The sequence below is a fragment of the Heptranchias perlo genome, chromosome 4 (assembly GCF_035084215.1).
Source record: "Heptranchias perlo isolate sHepPer1 chromosome 4, sHepPer1.hap1, whole genome shotgun sequence".
In the NCBI taxonomy this organism is placed as follows: domain Eukaryota; kingdom Metazoa; phylum Chordata; class Chondrichthyes; order Hexanchiformes; family Hexanchidae; genus Heptranchias; species Heptranchias perlo.
The window spans coordinates 35370037-35391040 of record NC_090328.1 but is presented as its reverse complement, the minus strand read 5'-3'; the positions used below and the strand labels follow the sequence as shown (position 1 = coordinate 35391040).

Here is a 21004-nt window from a genome sequence, read left to right as displayed (position 1 = left end):
GTAATAGTGCATCAGTGAATAAAGTCAAATCAGGGAAAAATAGTAAAAAGTTAAAATTAAAGGTGCTTTATCTCAATGCACGAAGCATTTGTAACAAGATAGATGAATTAATGGCACAAATAAAGATTAATGGCTTTAATCTAGTAGCCATTACTGAGATGTGGTTGCAAGGTGACCAAGCTTGGGAACTAAATATTCCAGGGCACTTGACTTTTCGAAAAGACAGACAAAATGGAAAAGGAGCGGGGGCGGGGGGCAGCCCTGATAATAAAGGAAGACATAAAGACAGTCGTGAGAAAGGATCTTGGCTCAGAAGATCAGGAAATAGAATCAGTATGGGTGGAGCTAAGAAATAACAAGGGACAGAAAACACTGGTGGGAGTAGTTTATAGGCCCCCTACCAGTAGTTATTCTGTTGGACAGTATTAATCAAGAAATAAGAGGAGCTTGTAAGAAAGGTAATGCAATAATCATAGAGAACTTTAATCTTCATATAGACTGGACAAATCAAATTGGCAAAAGTAATTTGGAGGACAAGTTCATGGATTGCATTCGAGACAGTTTCCTAGAACAATAGGTCGTGGAACCAACCAGGGAACCAGCCATTTTAGATCTTGTGTAAGAGACAGGCTTAATTAATAATCTGATAGTAAGGGATCCTCTGCGGATGATTGATCATATGATAGAATTTCATATTGAGTTTGAGAGTACTTAAGTCTGAAACTAGAGTCTTAAACATAAACAAAGCCAATTACTTGGCTAAGGTTGATTGAGAAATTAGATTAAAAGATATGACGGTAGATAAGCAATGGCGAACATTTAAAGAAATAATTCATAATTCTCAACGAATATACATTCTATTGAGGAATAAAAACCCCACGGGAAAAGTGATCCATCCGTAACTAACTAAAGAAGTTAAGGATAGTATCAGATTAAAAGAAGAGGCTTATAATGTTGCCAAGAAGAGTAGTAAGCCTGAGGATTGGGAGAGTTTTAGAAACCAACAAAAGATGACCAAAAAATTGATAGAGGGAGAAAATAGAATGAGAGTAAACTAGCAAGAAATATAAAAACAGATTGTAAGAGTTTCTACAAGTATGTAAAAAGGGAGAGAGTAGCAAAAGTAAACGTGGGTCCCTTAGAGGGTGAGACAGGAGAAATTATAATGGGGAATAAGGAAATGGCAGAGACGTTAACCAGATATTTTGTATCTGTCTTCACAGTAGAAAACACAAAAAAAACAAATAGTGGGGAACCAAGGGTCTAATGAGAGTAAGGAACTTAAAGTAGTTAATATTAGGAAAGAAAAAGTACTGAGAAATTAATGTGACTAAAAGCTGACAAATCCCCTTGATCTGATGACCAATATCCTAGGGTTCTAAAAGAGGTGGCTGCAGAGATAGTGGATGCATTAGTTGTGATCTTCCAAAATTCCCTAGATTCTAGAACGGTCCCAGTGGATTGGGAGGTAGCAAATGTAACATAAAGTTAGCATGCTGGTACAGCAAACAATTAGGAAGGCAAATGGTACATTGTCCTTTATTGCAAGGGGACTGGAAGTCTTGCTGCAATTGTACAGGGCTTTGGTGAGTCCACACCCAGAGTAGCGTGTACAGTTTTGGTCTCTTTACCGAAGGATGTACTTGCCTTAGAGATGGTGCAACGAAGGTTCACTAGATTAATTCCTGGGATGAGAGGATTGTCCTGTGAAGAGAGATTGAGTAGAATGAGCCTACACTCTCTGGAGTTTAGAAGAATAAGAGGTGATCTCATTGAAACATATAAGATTCTGAGAGGGCTTGACAGGGTACATGCTGAAATGCTGTTTCCCTTGGCTGGAAAGTCTAGAACTAAGCGGCATAGTCTCAGGATAAGGGGTCAGCCATTTAGGACTGAGATAAGGAGGAACTTCTTCATTCAGAGGGTTGTGAATCTTTGGAATTCTCTACCCCAGAGGGCTGTGGATGCTCAGTCGTTGAGTATATTCAAGACTGAGAGCGATAGATTTTGGACTGTATAAGGGAATCAAGGGATATGGGGATTCGGCTGGAAAGTGGAGTTGAGGTCGAAGATCAGCCATGATCTTACTGAATGGCGGAGCAGGCTCGAGGGACCGTATGGCCCTACTCCTGCTCCTATTTCCTATGTTCTTATGACACAAGGAGAACTCTCTGCTCTTTTTCAAATGGTGCCATTTAACACCATTCTGAACAGGCAGATTGGGCCTTGGTGTAGTGTCTTCTCTGAAAGACACAGCAGTACAGGAGGCAAAACACAATTTGGCCCACTGTGCCCAAGCATCTGGAGGGAGAGAAAGAGAGAGACACAGGCAGGAAGTAACAAAGAGCATGCAATGGCAAATGGCCTAGACAGCGCAAAGAAGGAGCTTGTTCATTTTACCTTAAACTGCAAATCTCAAGATTTTCAAAATTTGTAAGATTTGCACCCAACAGGAAAGTCAATCCCAGTGAATATTAGGTGATGATCAAGGAAAATTACTTTAGGAGAATCTAAAAGCACCATAAAACAGCTGAATGGGTAAAGAAGCTGCCTGATTTTGCTCCATGCTTGCTCTTTGCTGAGTTAGCTGATCTCAGCTGGGGCACCAGTGTGAATACTGTAATTCCCTTCAGTGTGTCCATCTAGGGTGGGAATAAGCCTGGTTGGGGTTCACATTCCTGCCTGCTATTGAACAAACTGTTGGAACTCAGTGCTTGTGAATATCAGGTGAGCCCAGGTTTGGACTTGGCTGCAGTGACCCTCACAATCAAATTGGCCACTGAAACTCATTGTCAGGGGAAGAATGGGCTCCTGAGTGAAGCACTAGAGGGCTTCTTCCACAACAACAACTTGCATTTATACAATGCCTCCCAAGGCGCTTCACAGGAGCACTATCAAACAGAATTTGATACTGAGCCAAATAAGGAAACATTAGGACAGGTGGCCAAAAGCTTGGTCAAAGAGGTAGGTTTTAATGAACGTCTTAAAGGAGGAGAGAGAGGTAGATAGGCGGAGGTTTAGGGAGGGAATGCCAGAGCTTAAGGCCTCGGCAGCTGAAGGCAAGGCCGCCATTGGTGGAGCGATTAAAATTGGGTTGCACAAGAGGCCAGAATTGGAGGACCAGAGATCTCAGATCGTTGTAGGGCTGGAGGAGGTTACAGAGATAGGGAGGGGGGAGGCCATGGAGGGATTTGAAAACAAGGATGTGAATTTTAAAATTGAGGTGTTGCTGGACAGGGAGCCAATGTAGGTCAGCGAGCACAGGGGTGATTGGCGAACGGGTCTTGGTGCGAGTTAGGATACGGGCAGCAGAGTTTTGGATGAGCTCAAGTTTACGGATGGTGCAAGATGGGAGGCCAGCCAGGAGAGAATGTCGAGTCTAGAGGTAACAAAGGCATGGATGAAGGTCTCAGCAGCAGATGAGCTGAGGCAGGGGCAGAGACGGGCAATGTTATGGAGGTGGAAGTAGGTGGTTTTAATGATGGAGTGGATATGGGGTCAGAAGCTCATCTCAGGGTCAAATAGGACGGCAAGGTTGCGAATGGTTTGGTTCAGTCTCAGACAGTGGCCAGGGAGAGGGATGGAGTCAGTAGCTAGGGAAGGGGGTTTGTGGCAGGGACTAACCTACCCCAGCATTGGGTTCTGCCTTCAGGAAGGATGGAAAAGTAAATAGAATACACCATACATGACTATTATAGATAAAAACAACACAAAGAAAAAATGTTATAATTTATTTGGTTCGGTTTACAAAACATTACACTGGTTATGAACAGTTCTTACGCATAATTTTTCAATTTCACACTGAATTACAAATATTTTTTTAAGCAGACAATTTTTTTTCTTGTAACACTATTTCTCATTGATGGTGAGTTCCATTCCTGACAAAATACCGAACGAGTTAAACATAATCTTCCCGTTAAAAAGCAGCAGGATTTCGGGTGCCGTCCTTTGATGGCTCAGTGCTCTGTCTGAGCAGCAATAGAGAGAGCATGATGCTGTAATTTTATTCCAACTAATCATTTTTTTAAAAGTTTGCTTAATTCACCTTCACAGCATTCAGAAAAAGGCTTAAGCCCAGGGGTCTACAGTTTCTTTTTTAAAAAAGATACAAAACGCAATTGCATGGCTCATTGAATCACGATTCAGTGCTCAACAGGTCTCTCTGTATTGAAGTTTAGGGACTCTTTCCAAACTACCTTTATGAAATAGGCTAAATGTTATACAAAGATGTCAAGATTGTATGATTTAGGTTCAAACTGTTGAAATTTATGAGTGACATCAGAAAGTTCTTCATGCAATGACTGAATGCAATAAACTGCCAGGTGGATAAGTAAAGGCAAAAACCTTGGAGTCATTTAAGAGGTGGTTGGATGCTGTGATAGGAGAGCAGGGACTCTTGATTTTTCCAGATGAATGAGCCAAGATGGACTGAATGTACTTCCCTATCTATATTTATCTTGTGTTCTAGGGTTTACATGCAGAACGTAACAACGCGAGTGAGGACATTGCAGGACAAAGTGTCTGAAACATGACAGCCACCTTTACATACAGTGCAAGGAAAACATCCCATCGGCTACGATGCAGGATGGTCAAGGTTCCTTTACAACTAAACATAGAGTGAGAGCTCAGCATCTCATGTAGTTGCATTTATTCAAATTAAAAAAATGAAAAATTAATTTCTACTTATTCACCAACACCCAGTCCATTAGTTCTTTCCCTTCATCTATATTCCAGACTTCAAAGAAGGATTTCATTTTCCTCCTACAAGAAAGAATAATAAGAGGGTGACAGATTGTACATGTGGCATTAAGATTTGGCTGTAATTTATATGACAAACACAATGGAAGTGTTAAGAAGATTTTCATGTCTAATTATATGTCTTTTCTTAAAGCCATAGTTTAAATCCCACAATGAAGTGGGAACAAAGTCCTGATTGTCTCAGTAATTACAACTGTTAAAAATCCATATTTAGAGTAAACATGAACAGTTTTAACCTATCTAAATGTTAGTCAACAACAATGGATATTTCAAAACAATATTTGACAGTCCTCGCTCTCCTTTATTAATGTCTCTTTGCAGGAGGGCTGAACACCCATTCTGCCCAGGCTAGTAATGTGGTTTTATGGTCACTAGCATGGACGACCGGTACCCAGCTATTAGACAGCACCTAGAAGCCAGAAATAAATGAAACTTTCAAACAACTACACACATGCCAGCTAATATGCAAGCAGCTGACTGCCTATTGATTATGCCATGGAATTAACTGCAGAATTCTATTTGAAGTGGTTCTGTAATATAAACTTAATAATAGTTACATATCAGTGTTTACTACAGTGCACATTCATTTATCACAGCCATAAATATTCTTTGTTAACTCTTACAGTAAGATAATTTACACCTGGCTATTAAACACAATGGCCCCAAAACTCTGCAGAGCTCCACTGGACTCCCAACATAACTCAGACAGGATATCAATGGAACCCACTGCGAAACAGCAGGGGCCTGGCTGCACCGGGTCTCCACAGTGTCCAGGATTTTCCGGCCTGCCTCATAGGGGGCAGAACCTCCACCTGCTCCTTATAAAGCAAACGTCATCGGGCGGCCAAACTGGGATGGTACGCCCAGTGAGATAAAGCATACTGGCCAGGTGGGTGGAAACGGGCCCCACTGGGGGGAAATCCAGACCAAGATCCCCGAAGAATGGTAAGTTTATAAAAATAAATCTTGATTGCCCTCTTACACAGCGGGGAGAAGGGGTCACAGCTGAGGTTGGGGGCAGAGTCTGGGCAACTCATTCCCTTACACAATGGTGGGCAAGCACAAGGTTTTCTGGCTGCACGAGGCAGGCGGGCGCTGGAGATACACTCGCAGTTACGCACGAGTCTGCCTGCCCTATGCAAATTAGGTTCCCTCCCACTAACACTGTAAACTCCAGCAGGATTAGTGCTGGAGGGGACCAGTGGGCATGCTCTGATTTTCAGGAACAATAACTTTTGCAACAGTTAGTTACAAAATGCAATCAATGACAGGGCAATATTTTCCTTTTAATCATCATCCTTATTCTTCAAAGTGCACTCCACATACATTTCCTTTCAAGACTGAGGTCAATAGATTTTTGTTGGGTAAGGGTATCAAGGGATATGGAGCAAAGGCAGGTAAATAGAGTTGAGGTGCAGGTCAGCCATGATCTAACTGAATGGCTCAGCAGGCTGGAGGGGCTAAATGGCCTACTCCTGTCCCAAATGCTCCTCCGTTTCTATCACTGTGCTGAAAATTTAGGAAAAACAATAATACTACAGTAACTTCTACAATATTAACATGATTCATATGCTGAAAAAAAAACAAGGAAGAGTTGAATTACCTGCTTTAGAAAAATATTCCGTACAACATGTGTTTTTAAGCAGTTAGCTAAAATGTGACAAAAATGCAACGGTCATAATGAAAAAGAACAATAATGAACTCTCTCAGAGTTCAGGTTATTATTTTTTTTGAAAAGGAGGAGGAAAAGAAGCAGTCTTGGAAATATATCATAAGCTTTACAAGATCTCTGGGGTAGAAACAAACTGATTATCAGCGTAATGGTTTCCATTCTGAAAATGAACTTCTCAAGGCCTAAAGTTAATTAGTTTCTTCTAAAATCTCACTGGAAATCTTGTGTCTCTGTCTATTAGTGAGCTCATCGAACATGGCACTTCATGGAGGAAATTAATACACACGGAAAGAGCAAACTGTTGGCTACATCACAAGGCACCGCAGTTAGAAGATCTGAGTGCAAAGCAAGCAACAGGGAAAATCAAAGAGGACCCATGAAACACTGGCAGGGTAACCTCACAAAAAAAGTGTCTCTCACACACAGAAGAATATAGTTCCGTGGGCATTTCATAGGACAGAAACATAATCAGAGGTGAATTGTTAACCTTTAGATTTTGGATAGAACACAAGTTTAGCCGTTTTTATTTACCTTGGGGGAAGGGGTAGTATTGTATCAAGACAGCTCTCAGTCAGTGTTTGCACTACACACCCTCTGTTGACATTTGTAACTAGTAGTTAAAAGGAAATAGTAAGCCGTCAAATTTATTCCACAAGGGAGGTTATGAAATAATTCGAGTGTTGCAGGCATGAGTTATGCAATCCCCTCATATATGAGTTGAAATCCACATCAATTCTGTTTATGTTATGTTTTTTCCTGAGGTATAATGAGGCATGTTTGAATTTTCCTGGGAATACTACAGAGTGGATTTTCTAGCCCTAGCATTTGGAAGACAGGAACCAAGCGCAGTGGCTGATGCGCCTGCTGGGAATCAGCCTAATTAGGTACGAAGTGCAAGCTCCCTATTGCTGGGAGCTTGCACAGAAGCTGGATGAGATTTCCTGTGCTGCTGGACGAGATTTCCTGCGCTGCTGCAGCTACTAAAAGGACTGCTGCAGCCATTTAAATGGAAACTAGTCAATGAAGGGTAAGTGGCCAAATATGGAGGGCACAAAATTTTGCCCAGCAAAAGAATCTGAATAGCAAAAAAAAATAAAAATCCATGGACAAAGTGAGGGAGCAGCACAGGACCTGAACCTCTCCCTCCCCTTGTGCGATGATGGCAAAATGAAACTGCTGCTGCAAGTAGGTGCAAGTATGGGACGGCACGGAATTGGAGATAATCTTCTGAGTCGGACTGAAAATTGGCTAAACCAGAGAAAGCAAATAGTGGTTGTGAAAAGAGCTGTGACAACATGGCATGCAGTTACTAGCAGGCTGCTACAGGGGCCACTGGTTTTACAATGTGTTGGGGGCCAGAAACAAAACTGTCCAAGTTTTCAGGTGACACCAAACTGAGAAGTGGGGGGGGGGGGGGGGGTGAATCCAACAATACTGATGTGGATAGGTTGGGAAGGTGGACCGATTAGTGGCAAATAGCATTGAAAGTTGACTATATATTAAAAAAAAGTTTATCCTGCTTTCTGTCCTAAATCCCTTACATTTAATTTTATATCTATGTCCCTCTTAGTCTATACCCCATAACCACTGGAAACAGTCTGTTTCTATCTACTTTGTCCCACCCCTTCATAATTTTAAACATCGCTATCAAATCACCTCTTTTCTTCTCTGTTGTAATGAAAACAGCCCCAATTTTTCAAGTCTTTCTTCATATTTGTATTTTCTCAAACCAGGCAGCATTCTAGTGAATCTGTGCTGTACCCTCTTTACTGCCTCAACATCTTCCCTATAGTACGGAGCCCAAAACTACACAAAGTACTCCAACTGTGGTTTTACCAAGGTTTTGTACAGATTCACCAGTACGTCTCAACTTTTATATTTTATACCTCTTAGCATAAAACCCAGTATTCCATTAGCTTTTGTTATGGCCTTATTGACCTGAGATGCCACTTTTAAGATCTTATGAACCTGAATTCCCAAATCCCTCTGATCTTCCACATCACCCAGCTTTCCCTGATTCAAAGTATAATTATTACTTTTATGTTTCTTTTAAAAACAGAACGTATCACCTCACATATACTGATATTATATACCATCTGCCACTTTTTTGCCCATTCCAACAGCTGATCAATGTCCCTTTGCAGCTTCCTTTGATCCTCAGAATTATTTACTAGGACTCCCATTTTAGTATTGTCTGCAAATTTGGACACGACTCCCTCTAGCCCTATATCCAAAACACAGTGAACAGAAGTGGCCCCAGAATGAAACCCCGTGGGACAGCGCTCCCTACTTCCAACCACTTTGAGAAACTACCCTTAACTCGTACTCTCTGGTTCCTCCCTTCTAACCAGTTTTTAATCCAAGTTTGTGGAAAAGATGAAGGGGTAAATTTACAACTTGCTGCCTGGGCAAAAAACTGGCATTGCAGTTTGACTGCCCATTATAGAAATTGTCCAATTTTCCATTTCCACTGATGTCAGTTTTATGACCGGGCAGCAAGTTGAAAATTTACCCCCTCTAATAGTTATTTTATAACAATGAAACTAAAAGGGATTGTTTGTGAGAGCTGGTAGCACAAGTACTTAAATATAATGTGAGGAGATTGTTTTATGGAATGACTGTTGCTTAGTTACAGTTGCGTGCGAAGGGCTTTATTGCTGGAGATGTTTGACCTTATTTAGGAGGCATGACAGGGACTCTATACAAACAAGACTGTTAAATAAAAGTGGTTTATTCTATAATAATGGTTTATTCAATGACATTGTATTCATGCACACGTGGAGAAATTTTCACAATTTGATTTCCTATTACTGCATGAGACAGCATACTAGTTATATCCTTTCATCCTAACATACCAGAATCAAACAATGTTGGCACCCAGCACTTATAATGTGGCTAATACCTTGGCTACCGTCCGAGAGAAGGATCTTGGAAAATTGTCATTCCGTTAAGCCTCCATTTGGAAATGAATTATGGGAGAAAAGTGTGCCAGAATAAGGAGCTAGATCCTCTAACATTTCAAATCCTTGATTATTTACAAAACTTGCTAGATGATGGCTTAGTGCCATCCTGCTTTCCACCATTCAATTTATGGACGTTCTTTAGTGGGACATCTATCTCCTAATTCAGGAATGGAGCCTGGCCTGCACCCAGTATTCCGCAAACTGATGTACCCATCTATTGAATTTGCAGCCACTATTAATGTGAAGCAGTTGCCATTGAAGACTACTGATCTTACCTAGGTTGGTGAAGCAGCTATATTTAAAAAAATAATAATTTCTATTGTCATGTGTTGACACCTTCCAGGGACTATATAATTTTCATAGAGTTAGTGATCACCCAGAGGTCTTCCAGGTTATGTAACAGTATTAGTGCAAATCACTTGAAAGGTGGCAGCCCAGAGATATACTCTGGGTAGTATAATATCTTTAACAGTCGCCTGAAACAGGTATGTTGCCAAGAACATCTGTACTTTTCAAAAAATGATTCATGCTAGCAGTCACATAATATCAAAATTAAATTAAATTTGATTTGTGCCCTCTTCATTGTTGTACACTACACTAACACATTTCCACTTTGCTGGCAAATGCGTAATTAAGTAGCGGCGGATGTATACAGTTTTATGGCCAGCGAAATGGAAAATTCAAATTATTTTTGGATAGTGAATTTTATAAAAATATGATACATGTAAAAAAATGTCATAAATTTTAAGTGGATCAAATTGAGAACTCTCAGTGAAAGTGGGATGTAACATTTCAATTAAAATATTATCTGATCAGCAACAACCCAAACTCTTTGGTTGGCTGAAAAACCTAATACAAATCTGTTTTATTTTAAAATGTTGTTTTGTCCAAGAGTGCTGATTCAGTTTATCAAGAGTTTAATACCTTAATACTTTCCAGCAGATTATTACTTAACAGCTGTCAGTGACAGCAGTGCAGCATGCTTCATGACAGACCTATGCATTTTGAATACAATGCATCCCCATAAAAGAACTTTTTTTTTTATCACCATGTTGACTTTCTTTCCTCCCTCATCGAAAAATGGGCTCATCACTCAACCTAGGATGGAACTGAAGGTGCCCCTGTTGGCATCCTTAAATGCGAAAGAGTGCAATTTTGCATCAATTCCCAATTCAGAACAGCAGGGAGACACTGGAATTTGGGAGCCTGGGTGTTATAAAGGTGACTTCTACAAGTTCACCTCAGTGTTTACTTGGGTGACATCTAAACAGTCTTGGAACTCACTACAATTGATCAACTTCAGAGTACCCTGGTGAGCTTGTCGTTGAGTATAACACATAACATCCTTTCAAATTCAGGATACAATTATCATCACTATCTTGGTGATGATAGGCTGAAGTACAATATTTTATATTAGTAGTATTTACTTTCCACTTGAAAATGTAAGAAATTCCTCGTGACATTGCGAAAGTGGCCAGTCTCTTGGGCATGCTACCTGGATAGTTAGAGATAATGTGATCACACCGAACATTTTCTTGTTGTGGAGTTCAAAATTGAGGTCGAGGAAATATATGAACGTTCCTGTCTACATGGGAACTGCAAAGTAGTAGAACTAAAACCTACTACTTACTTGATTTTGTGTTAACAATAGCATGCAACAGTAACCAACCTTTCATCTTTAAATCATGTATCACCATTAGCAGGCTCTGTAGGATATCTTGATAACTTGGGAGGGGCTCTTAGAAGCATACTGCATGCAAACTGTCTTTCTCAGAGGATTTGATGGTGATTGCTTCTCACTGACCGGTGAAGAGAGTCCAACTGGTTCAGCAGACCAATGTCCTTAAATCGACATGTGGTGTTGGAGGATATGGCTGATCCCTTCTTCCAAGATTAAGACAACTGGGGCCAGAATGTGACTGCTTAAACCAACTGAGAATAAGCTTCTGTTCTTCCTTAGACTTAAAACTTCACAGATATTGAATACAGAATTTGACCCATGAGTGAGGGGTACTGAATAATTCATGAGCACCAGAATGAGTGTAGCGTGTAGGTCCCTCTCATGAGTAGAATAATTTCTGTCTTGAAAGACTTGCCATTGAGCATTCTGCTTATATACGTTTTGTTGCGAAACTGTATTATTAGCTTTTTGATTTACTGTCTAGTGTTTTTTCCGTAGACTGTCGTCTGTGGAGGCGATAATCAGGTAGATGTTCAACGATCCCACTGTGAAGGGACCACAGTGAGAGTGCATTCAATTTCTAAAGCGACTGCTTATTATGATGTGTAACGGTTGTTCATTAGTGAGAACTGGTAGTGCTAGAGTGTCTGCGTTAATGGCTTATGTAATGTAAAGGGAATTTTTTTTTTTAGTAACAGTTGCGTTTGAGGAGCTTTAGTGGTGGAGACCTTTTGACCTCATTTGGATGGTACAGTTGTGACTTTTCATACAAATGAGAGACCCTTGAACAACAAAAAAGTACTTAATGATGATCTATATTCCTACACTGGAAATAGAAGTGTATTTAAACATTTTGTGGATATGATGTTTAATGTCTTCATTCAAACAGAATAAAATAATAACTGAATGAGCCTGACTGCTCCATATATCTGAAATGTCCTTAAACCTATTGAACGTTGTAGTCACTATAAACTAATACAGGGTATTCTTTCAAGCTGTGTGTGTGTGAACTAGTGTAGTTCTTCTGTACAGAATCCTTTCCACGCCTGAAGTGAGTGTCCATCATTACACAAGGTCAGAAACACATGATGTAACTTTAACATTACATTTTAATTGCTGTTAGGAGGGACAGTGAAATCTTAGCTACTAATTAAACATGTACAGATACTCAAGCTTCATAACTAGCAGGCGTTAATAAGATGAAATATTAATTACGGAGATAGGTGGTGTTTTCTGAATAAACTAGCCTTTCTGGTTTAGTCAAGCACATTCTGTATGCATTCTTCTGGCTGTCACTAAAAGTTAGGATGCAAGTGAGACCCCTTCAATTACTATTAACCTATAAAATAGATTATATAGTATCACATTGTAAATGCAGCAGTTCTAGGAACATTATTTCAATGTAAAAATATTCCTGAAAAAGGAAATCTTCTGTGGCAACATAAACTGCCTATTAGACTGACATTTATAAGTGAAAAATTAAAATGATAATATGTGTTAATTATTGCGTAATGACCAGCAACTATATGTTGGATTCTAGAATTTAAAAGTTGCGTTATGATTCCTTGGAATATACATGCCCACAAAGCAGATGGAATACTTCACTGGAGACAGGTTTTTGCACTGTTTTGAAAGACTATCAAAACTCAGCCACTTTTATAGACTTGAGCCAAAGGGCCATTTATCTGTGGAGATAACACAGAGCTGTCAACATTAGGGAAATGCCAGATTGAAAATCCATTTGGCATGAGAAGTGGTAGCTACTTTTCAGAGTAAGACATTAAAATAGGTTACATTTTCTAAATCAAAGTGAGTGATTTTCACCCGGTTACACTGCTTCCATTACAACACTCAAAATGGAAATGATACTTGTTATTTTTAAATATATAAAAATACCACAAAAGGTTAAAAAAAGTAGCAGAGAAGGTGAGCTAAATCAAGAAGTGATGATTAAGTGATGCCAAAGGTTAAGGAGAAAGAAAAGGAATTCTATACTTTTGAGGTCCTGGGAAATAATGAATTAGTGCAGGGGACTATAAAGATTATTTTTTCCTTTTTTGTGATAACCTAGATGAGGGTTACTATGCTGGAGGATTCAATACTTTTCACTTCAGGTACATTATGTCAGCATCAAGCACTTCAAACTCCTTTTACTCTGCCTCAACATTGTGCCTTAGTCCAACCTCTGATTATTACCTTCTGCTGCATCAGTGTAACATTCTTCCATTTCTCATACCAAGCATAGAATCATAGAATGGTTACACAGCACAGAGGGAGGCCATTCGATCTATCGATACTGTGCCGGCTCTTTGTAAGAGCAATCCAGTTAGTCCCATTCCCCCGCTCTTTCCCCGAAGCCCTGCAAATTTTTTCCCTTCAAGTATTTATCCAATTCCTTTTCAAAGTCACGATTGAATCTGCTTCCATCACCCTTTCAGGCAGCGCATTCCAGATCACAACTACTTGCTACGTAAAAAAGTTTTTCCTCATGTTGCCTTTAGTCCTTTTATCAATTACCCTAAACCTGAGTCCTCTGGTTCTCTATCTTTGCGCCAATGGGAAGAGTTTCTCTTTATTTACTTTATCTAAACCCTTCATGATTTTGAACACTTCGATCAAATCTCCTCTCAACCTTCTCTGTTCTAAGAAGAACAATCCCATCTTCTCCAGTCTATACATATAATTGAAGCCCCTCATCCCTGGAAACATTCTAGTAAATATTTTCTGCATCCTCTCTAAGGCCTAAAGTGCGGTGCCCAGAATTGGACACAATACTCCAGTTGTGGCCGAACCAGAGTTTTATAAAGGTTCACTATAACTTCCTTGCTTTTGTACTCTTTGCCTCTATTTATAAAGCCCAGGATCGCATATGCTTTTTTAACCGCTTTCTCAACCTGTCCACCACCTTCAATGATTTGTGGACATATACCCCCAGATCTCTCTGTTCCTGCACCCCCTTTAGAATTGTACCATTTAGTTTATATTGCCTCTCCTCGTTCTTCTTGCCAAAATGTATCACTTCACACTTCTCTGCATTAAATTTCATCAGCCATGTGTCCACCCGTTCCACCAGCCTGTCTACGTCCTCTTGAAGTCTTGTGGTATCTTTGACGTGAAATTGCTAATTTAGTGACAATTACTGCCAAATTAGGGGCAGTTCTGTGTTGTGGGCTCAAGCTCACTCAGAACTAGATTTAGGTTGCCCAAACTCGATTCTAGAGTTGAAAATTCAAGTCCCTGAGGTGAAAGTCTAGTGCCTAACCCCACAGTATCACTTAGTCCTCCCAAATGCAATGAATCTGGTTAGCCTCTGTTCAGTGGTAGCACTCTTGCCACTGAGTCAGAAGGTCATGGTTTCAAGCCCCACTAATCTAGGTTGACACTTCTTGCAGTATTGAGGGAGTACTGCATTGTCAGAAGTGCCACCTCTTCGATGAGACGTTAAACTAACGTCTGCCCTCTCAGGTGAACACAAGATAGCCCATGGCATTATTCAAAGAGCAGCAGGGGAGTTCTTCTGGTCCTAGCCTATATTTATCCCTCAAACAACATAATTAGAACAGATTATCTGGTCATCTATTTCATCTGTCTGTGAGACCTTGTTGTGCGCAAATCCTGTTTCCCTCAATTACAACAGTGACTACACTTCAAAAATACTTTATTTGCTATGAAGCAGTTTGGTACATCCTTACGTTGTGAAAGGTGCTATATAAATGCAAATTCATTCTTGATTTCATTGGTTGAAAGGAAAAGGGAAGTAGAAGAATAGAAGACTAAAGGTGGCTGAAAGAGGCAAAGAGTCAGTGTAAGAGATCCCTGTCCGTATTGATTTGTCTAATATATTGTGCCTGATACTCATGAGGCAATGAAGGCAACACAAGGTAGGGTAGACACAAGCAACACCATGGAGCATGATGCAGAAAGAATTGCCACTGGTGACTGAGTTTTGGGGGATTCCAAAATCAGAATAGATAGCTTTTTTGCAGCCTTGATCACGTCTCCTAAGTGCTCGGGTAAGAGACATACCAGAGCAGGTGGGAAAGCTTTTGGAAATGGAAGTTGATCAGCTGGATGTCATGGTTCATATCAGAAGCAACATATGAAAGAATACAGTAGAGGTCTTGCAGAAGGATTCTGAAGTGTTACAACGAAAGATAAAGAGCAAGACCGGTCCTCAAGGGTAGAGATTTTAGGATTATTCTTTTGGCTATTTAGGGAGCGGAAGATTAGAGGCATCAATGCAAAGCTTAAGAAATGGTTAAGAAGAGAAGAATTCAGATTTTTTGAACATTGTGGCAAAGTCTGGAAAAGACAGAACCTGTACAGAAGGTGTGGTCTCTATCTGCACCAATGTCCTTACAGAGAGGTTTAATGGGATAGGTGAGAGAGATTTAAAATGGGAGCACACTCAATATTGGGAAGTGTGAAGTGCTGCTTCAGGATGTAAAGGCCTGCAGCAGCCTAAAGGTGCAGGTATGGTGATTTGGAGTTTTCCAGTCAGCAAACTTTTTTCCGAGTGCAGGGATCACTGTAATTCTCCTGGAAGAAGTGAGGCAGAGATTGTAGCACTCTCCAGCAGTAAGTATTACTGGGGGCATTAATGATGGTGCTGCCTCTCAGGAAGCCAACACATCAGGAAGTTCCTCCCAGCCCACGTGATGCCTGCGTATGTGGCAGAAAATTAGCAAGACCAACCGCCCACGCAGCTGTGGAGGTGATGGAGCCTGCAACCCGTCTATCTCAGGACCCAGCCACCGGGAGACGAGGGTCTCCTCAATCCTAAGAAGCTCCTACATACACGGAACAGCCAGTCACCTCATGTATTCCTGCCAATGGCGCAGCGCAGAGATGAAGCACAAAATCAGATTTAAAAGCACAAAACAAGATTTATGTGCACATATGACATGCTGTCGCCATGGAAACAACCATTAAGCATTCACAAACATGATAGGGGAAATTTTAACTCCCCAGGACGGGCGGGAGATGGGGGGTGGGGGGGATTTCTTTTTAAAAAATGGGAAACCCGACTCCAACCCTCTACGAAAGCGCCTACTTCCAGTTTACCTGGAGCGGGTGAGTAACCCGCTCTCGAAAGGCGGGTCAGTAATTATCATAGGTTAGTGAGGCTGTGTGCCTCAGATTTTAGCAGCCATTTGGATTTAACGGTTGCGGGTCGGGTTTCCCAGGGCTCGGGAAATCCGGCAGCAAAAGGGAGGCGAGAACTGCCGGATCCAGCAGGTAAGCTTTTTTCCAGCTCCACTTGTGGGCCAGGAGGAGCAGGAGTGCTACCCCCCGGTCCCCCAAGCAAACCTGCCGCGATCTTTCCCTCCCCGCGATCGGCCAACTCCCCCCCCAGCGATCCGATGTCTCCCTCCTCGCAATCTGCTTCCCCCCCCACCACGATCCGATGTCTCTCCCCACGATCGGCCAAACCCCACCCCGCGATCTCTCCCTCCCTCTCTCATTTCCAGCCGTGGCCTTGTACAGCAGGCCTTCCCGCCTCTCAATCTGGCCAGCTGCCGGATGGGAAACAGTGAAAAAAAAAGTCAAACGAGGACCTGCCATTAAGCTCGATGGGACCCCTGCCCTTCCCGTATTTCCCGGCCACTGACAGTCGCCCCGCTCCCTCCCTGCAAATATCGGGACTGGCATGTTTTGTTATTAAATATCTGGCTGCACTGAAGCCATATGTACAGTGAGTATTTTAGGAGCATGTTTTATCAGGTGACAGCAATGGGAGATTTGAGAGTTTACTGAAAGAATGAATGCACTATATTTATGGAGGGCATGGGAAAGATACTTTCATTGGAAATATTTCAAGCTATGAGAAAATCACCTACATAAGAACATAAGAAATTGGAGCAGGAGTAGGCCAATCGGCCCCTCGAGCCTGCTCCGCCATTCAATAAGATCATGGCTGATCTGATCCCAACCACAAATCTAAAGAACACAAGAAGTCGGAGCAGGACCCGGCCACACAGCCCCTGGGCCCTCTCCGCCACCCACAGGGCATTGACCGATCCGAACTCAGCTTCATGTCCAATTTCCTGCCCGCTCCCCATAACCCCTAATTCCCTTTACTTCTAGGAAACTGTCTATTTCTGTTTTAAATTTATTTAATGATGTAGCTTCCACAGCTTCCTGGGGCAGCAAATTCCACAGACCTACCACCCTCTGAGTGAAGAAGTTTCTCCTCATCTCAGTTTTGAAAGAGCAGCCCCTTATTCTAAGATTATGCCCCCTAGTTCTAGTTTCACCCATCTTTGGGAACATCCTTACTGCATCCACCCGATCAAGACCCTTCACAATCTTATATGTTTCAATAAGATCGCCTCTCATTCTTCTGAACTCCAATGAGTAGAGTCCCAATCTACTCAACCTCTCCTCATATGTCCGCCCCCTCATCCCCGGGATTAACCGAGTGAATCTTCTTTGTACTGCCTCGAGAGCAAGTATGTCTTTTCTTAAGTATGGAGACCAAAACTGTATGCAGTATTCCAGGTGCGGTCTCACCAATACCTTATATAACTGCAGCAATACCTCCCTGTTTTTATATTCTATCCCCCTAGCAATAAAAGCCAACATTCCGTTGGCTTTCTTGATCACCTGCTGCACCTGCATACCAACTTTTTGATTTTCTTGCACTAGAACCCCCAGATCCCTTTGTACTGCAGTACTTTCCAGTCTCTCGCCATTAAGAAAATAACTTGCTCTCTGATTTTTCCTGCCAAAGTGCATAACCTCACATTTTCCAATATTATATTGCATCTGCCAAATCTCCGCCCACTCACCCAGCCTGTCTATATCCCCTTGCAGGTTTTTTATGTCCTCCTCACTCTCTACTTTCCCTCCCATCTTTGTATCATCTGCAAATTTTGATATGTTGCACTCGGTCCCCTCCTCCAAATCGTTAATATAGATTGTAAAGAGTTGGGGACCCAGCACCGACCCCTGTGGAACACCACTGGTTACTGGTTGCCAGTCCGAAAATGAACCATTTATCCCAACTCTCTGCTTCCTGTTCGATAACCAATCCTCCACCCATGCCAGAATATTACCCCCAATCCAGTGATATTTTATCTTAAGTAATAATCTTTTATGTGGCACCTTGTCGAATGCCTTCTGGAAGTCTAAATACACTATGTCCACTGGTTCCTCTTTATCCACCCTATACGTTATATCCTCAAAGAACTCAAGCAAATTTGTCAGACATGACTTCCCCTTCATAAAGCCATGCTGACTTTGTCCTATTAAATTATGCTTATCTAAATGTTCCGTTACTGTCTCCTTAATAATAGACTCCAAAATTTTACCCACCACAGATGTTAAGCTAACTGGCCTATAATTTCCAGCCTTCTGCCTACTACCCTTTTTAAATAACGGTGTTACATTAGCAGTTTTCCAATCTGCCGGGACCTCTCCTGAGTCCAGGGAATTTTGGAAAACTATCACCAAAGCATCCACAATCCCTACTGCCACTTCCCTCAAGACCCTAGGATGGAAGCCATCAGGTCCAGGGGATTTATCCGCCTTGAGTCCCATTATTTTACTGAGTACCATCTCCTGAGTGATTTTAATCGTATTTAGCTCCTCCCCCCCCCCCCCCCCCCCCGAGAGTCCCCTGTTTGTCCAGTGTTGGGATATTCTTAGTGTCCTCTACTGTAAAGACTGAAACAAAATATTTGTTCAGCATTTTTGTCATCTCCATGTTTCCCACCATTAATTTCCCGGTCTCATCCTCTAAGGGACCTACGTTTGCCTTAGCCACCCTTTTTCTTTTTATATAACTATAGAAACTCTTGCTATCTGTTTTTATATTTTTTGCTAATTTCTTTTCATAATCTAACTTCCCTTTCTTAATCAATCCTTTAGTTACTTTTTGCTGTCTTTTGAAGAATTCCCAATCTTCTATCCTCCCACTAAGTTTGGCTACCTTATATGTCCTTGTTTTTAGTCGGATACTATCCTTGATTTCTTTACTTAGCCACGGATGGCTGTCATTTCTTTTACACCCTTTCTTCCTCAGTGGAATATATTTATTTTGAAAGTTGTAAAATAACTCCCTAAATGAACACCACTGCTCATGTACCGTCTTACCCTTTAATCTATTTTCCCAGTCCACTTTAATCAATTCCGCTCTCATACCATCATAGTCTCCTTTATTCAAGCTCAGTACGCTTGTTTGAGAATCAACCTTCTCACCCTCTAATTGGATATGGAATTCAACCATGTTGTGGTCGCTCGTTCCAAGGGGATCCTTAACTAGGACATTATTAATTAATCCTGACTCATTACACAGGACCAGGTCCAAGGTTGCCTGCCCCCTTGTAGGATCAGTTACATACTGCTCAAGAAATCCATCCCTGATGCACTCAATGAACTCGTCCTCAAGGCTGCTCTGCCCAATTTGATTTGTCCAGTTAATATGATAATTAAAATCCCCCATAATTATGGCTGTTCCCTTATTACATGCCCCGACTATTTCCTGATTAATACTTCTTCCAGCAGAGTTGCAACTATTAGGAGGCCTATATACTATGCCCACTAATGTTTTTTTTCCCTTATTATTCCTTATCTCCACCCAAACTGTTTCATTATCTTGATGCTTTGTCCCAATATCATTTATCTGTATTACAGTGATTCCTTCCTTTATTAACATAGCCACCCCACCTCCCCTTCCTTCCTGCCTGTCCTTCCTGATTGTTAAATACCCTGGCATATTTAATTCCCAGTCGTTGTCACCCTGCAGCCATGTTTCTGTAATGGCCACAAGATCATACCCATACGTAGTTATTTGTGCCGTTAACTCGTCCATTTTATTACGAATGCTACGTGCATTCAGATAAAGAACTTTCAAATCTGTTTTGTGACGCTTAGTTCCTGCTTTTTCCTTTTTTAACACTTTACCTATTACTCCATACCTTCTGTCCCTTCCTGTTACGCTTTCCTCCATGAAAGATTGCTAACCAGCTCTTGCAAGCTGATATTGGATTAGCTTATGCAGCCTTTTCAGGGTGTTCCTGCTCCTCTTGCTGTTCCTGGGGTCTTCTTCCTCTGGGACATCACGAAAATGCCCCTTTGCAAGGTGAAACTGGGCAGCATGCAGCCATGTATCATTATCCTTGAAACCTTAGCCAGGTTATATTGCTGGATGTCCCTAGATCGACTACCCAGGCATCTGAAGCACTGTTTCAGCATGCAAGTGGTGTTCTTGTTGATTACTTTAATGGGTGCATATATCTCATTATACCTATATTCAGCTCGTGTCCTCAGACACTAGAGGTGTTATGAACCATGGCTGCAATCCACCATGAACTGTGTGTCCTGCTTTCTGTTAATGTCACACTCTCCCTTGTAAGATGAAGCCTCTGCAGGCACTGCTCCTCTGACAAATGGAGGCCTATGGTGTGGCCTCACCTACCCAGCATCTCTCTGTTACTTAGAATTTACAACATGGAAAAAGGCCATTTGGCCCAGCCAATCCATGTTGGTGCTTATCCTCCACACAAGTAAAAGAGAATTATATTGAGCTTTTGTTGTGGTGTGAAAAATGCCAACGCCTGAATAATTACCCTGTTCCCAAAAACAAGAAAAATGGTGCAGAAATAGCCTCCAAATGCTCCTATGACTCTTTAAATCTACTTCAATAAACAACACAGGCCCTAGTAACGTTGGGTGCATGATAAAGTGCTCTCCCAGTGTCAATACCAAGAAATTGGTACATGATGCTATGAGGTAATTTGTGGATCAACCCACAAACTGGTGGGTGCTTCAGGTGCTGTTGAAACTTAGCATCACAAAATTGGATGTGTCGCTAAATGGGCAGAGATCAAGTATCATGGATCCCTGACCAATTTCCAGTCGGTTTCGCCCAATTTGCACCCGTTTATTCGATGAAAATAATTGAAAAATATAACATATTGTATCAGG

At 41.4% G+C, this 21004-nt stretch overlaps 1 protein-coding gene across 1 annotated transcript in view; it reads right to left on the bottom strand.

Annotated features, from left to right (window-relative positions):
- Window positions 1-3741: 3741 nt before the first annotated feature.
- Window positions 3742-21004, bottom strand: part of msh3 (mutS homolog 3 (E. coli)) — a 292863-nt gene continuing 275600 nt past the window's right edge. Inside the window, exon 24 of the mRNA XM_067982781.1 lies at window positions 3742-4761. Coding sequence (XP_067838882.1) covers window positions 4680-4761 — 82 coding nt within the window. The 3' untranslated portion in view covers window positions 3742-4679. The remainder of the gene's footprint in view (window positions 4762-21004) is intronic.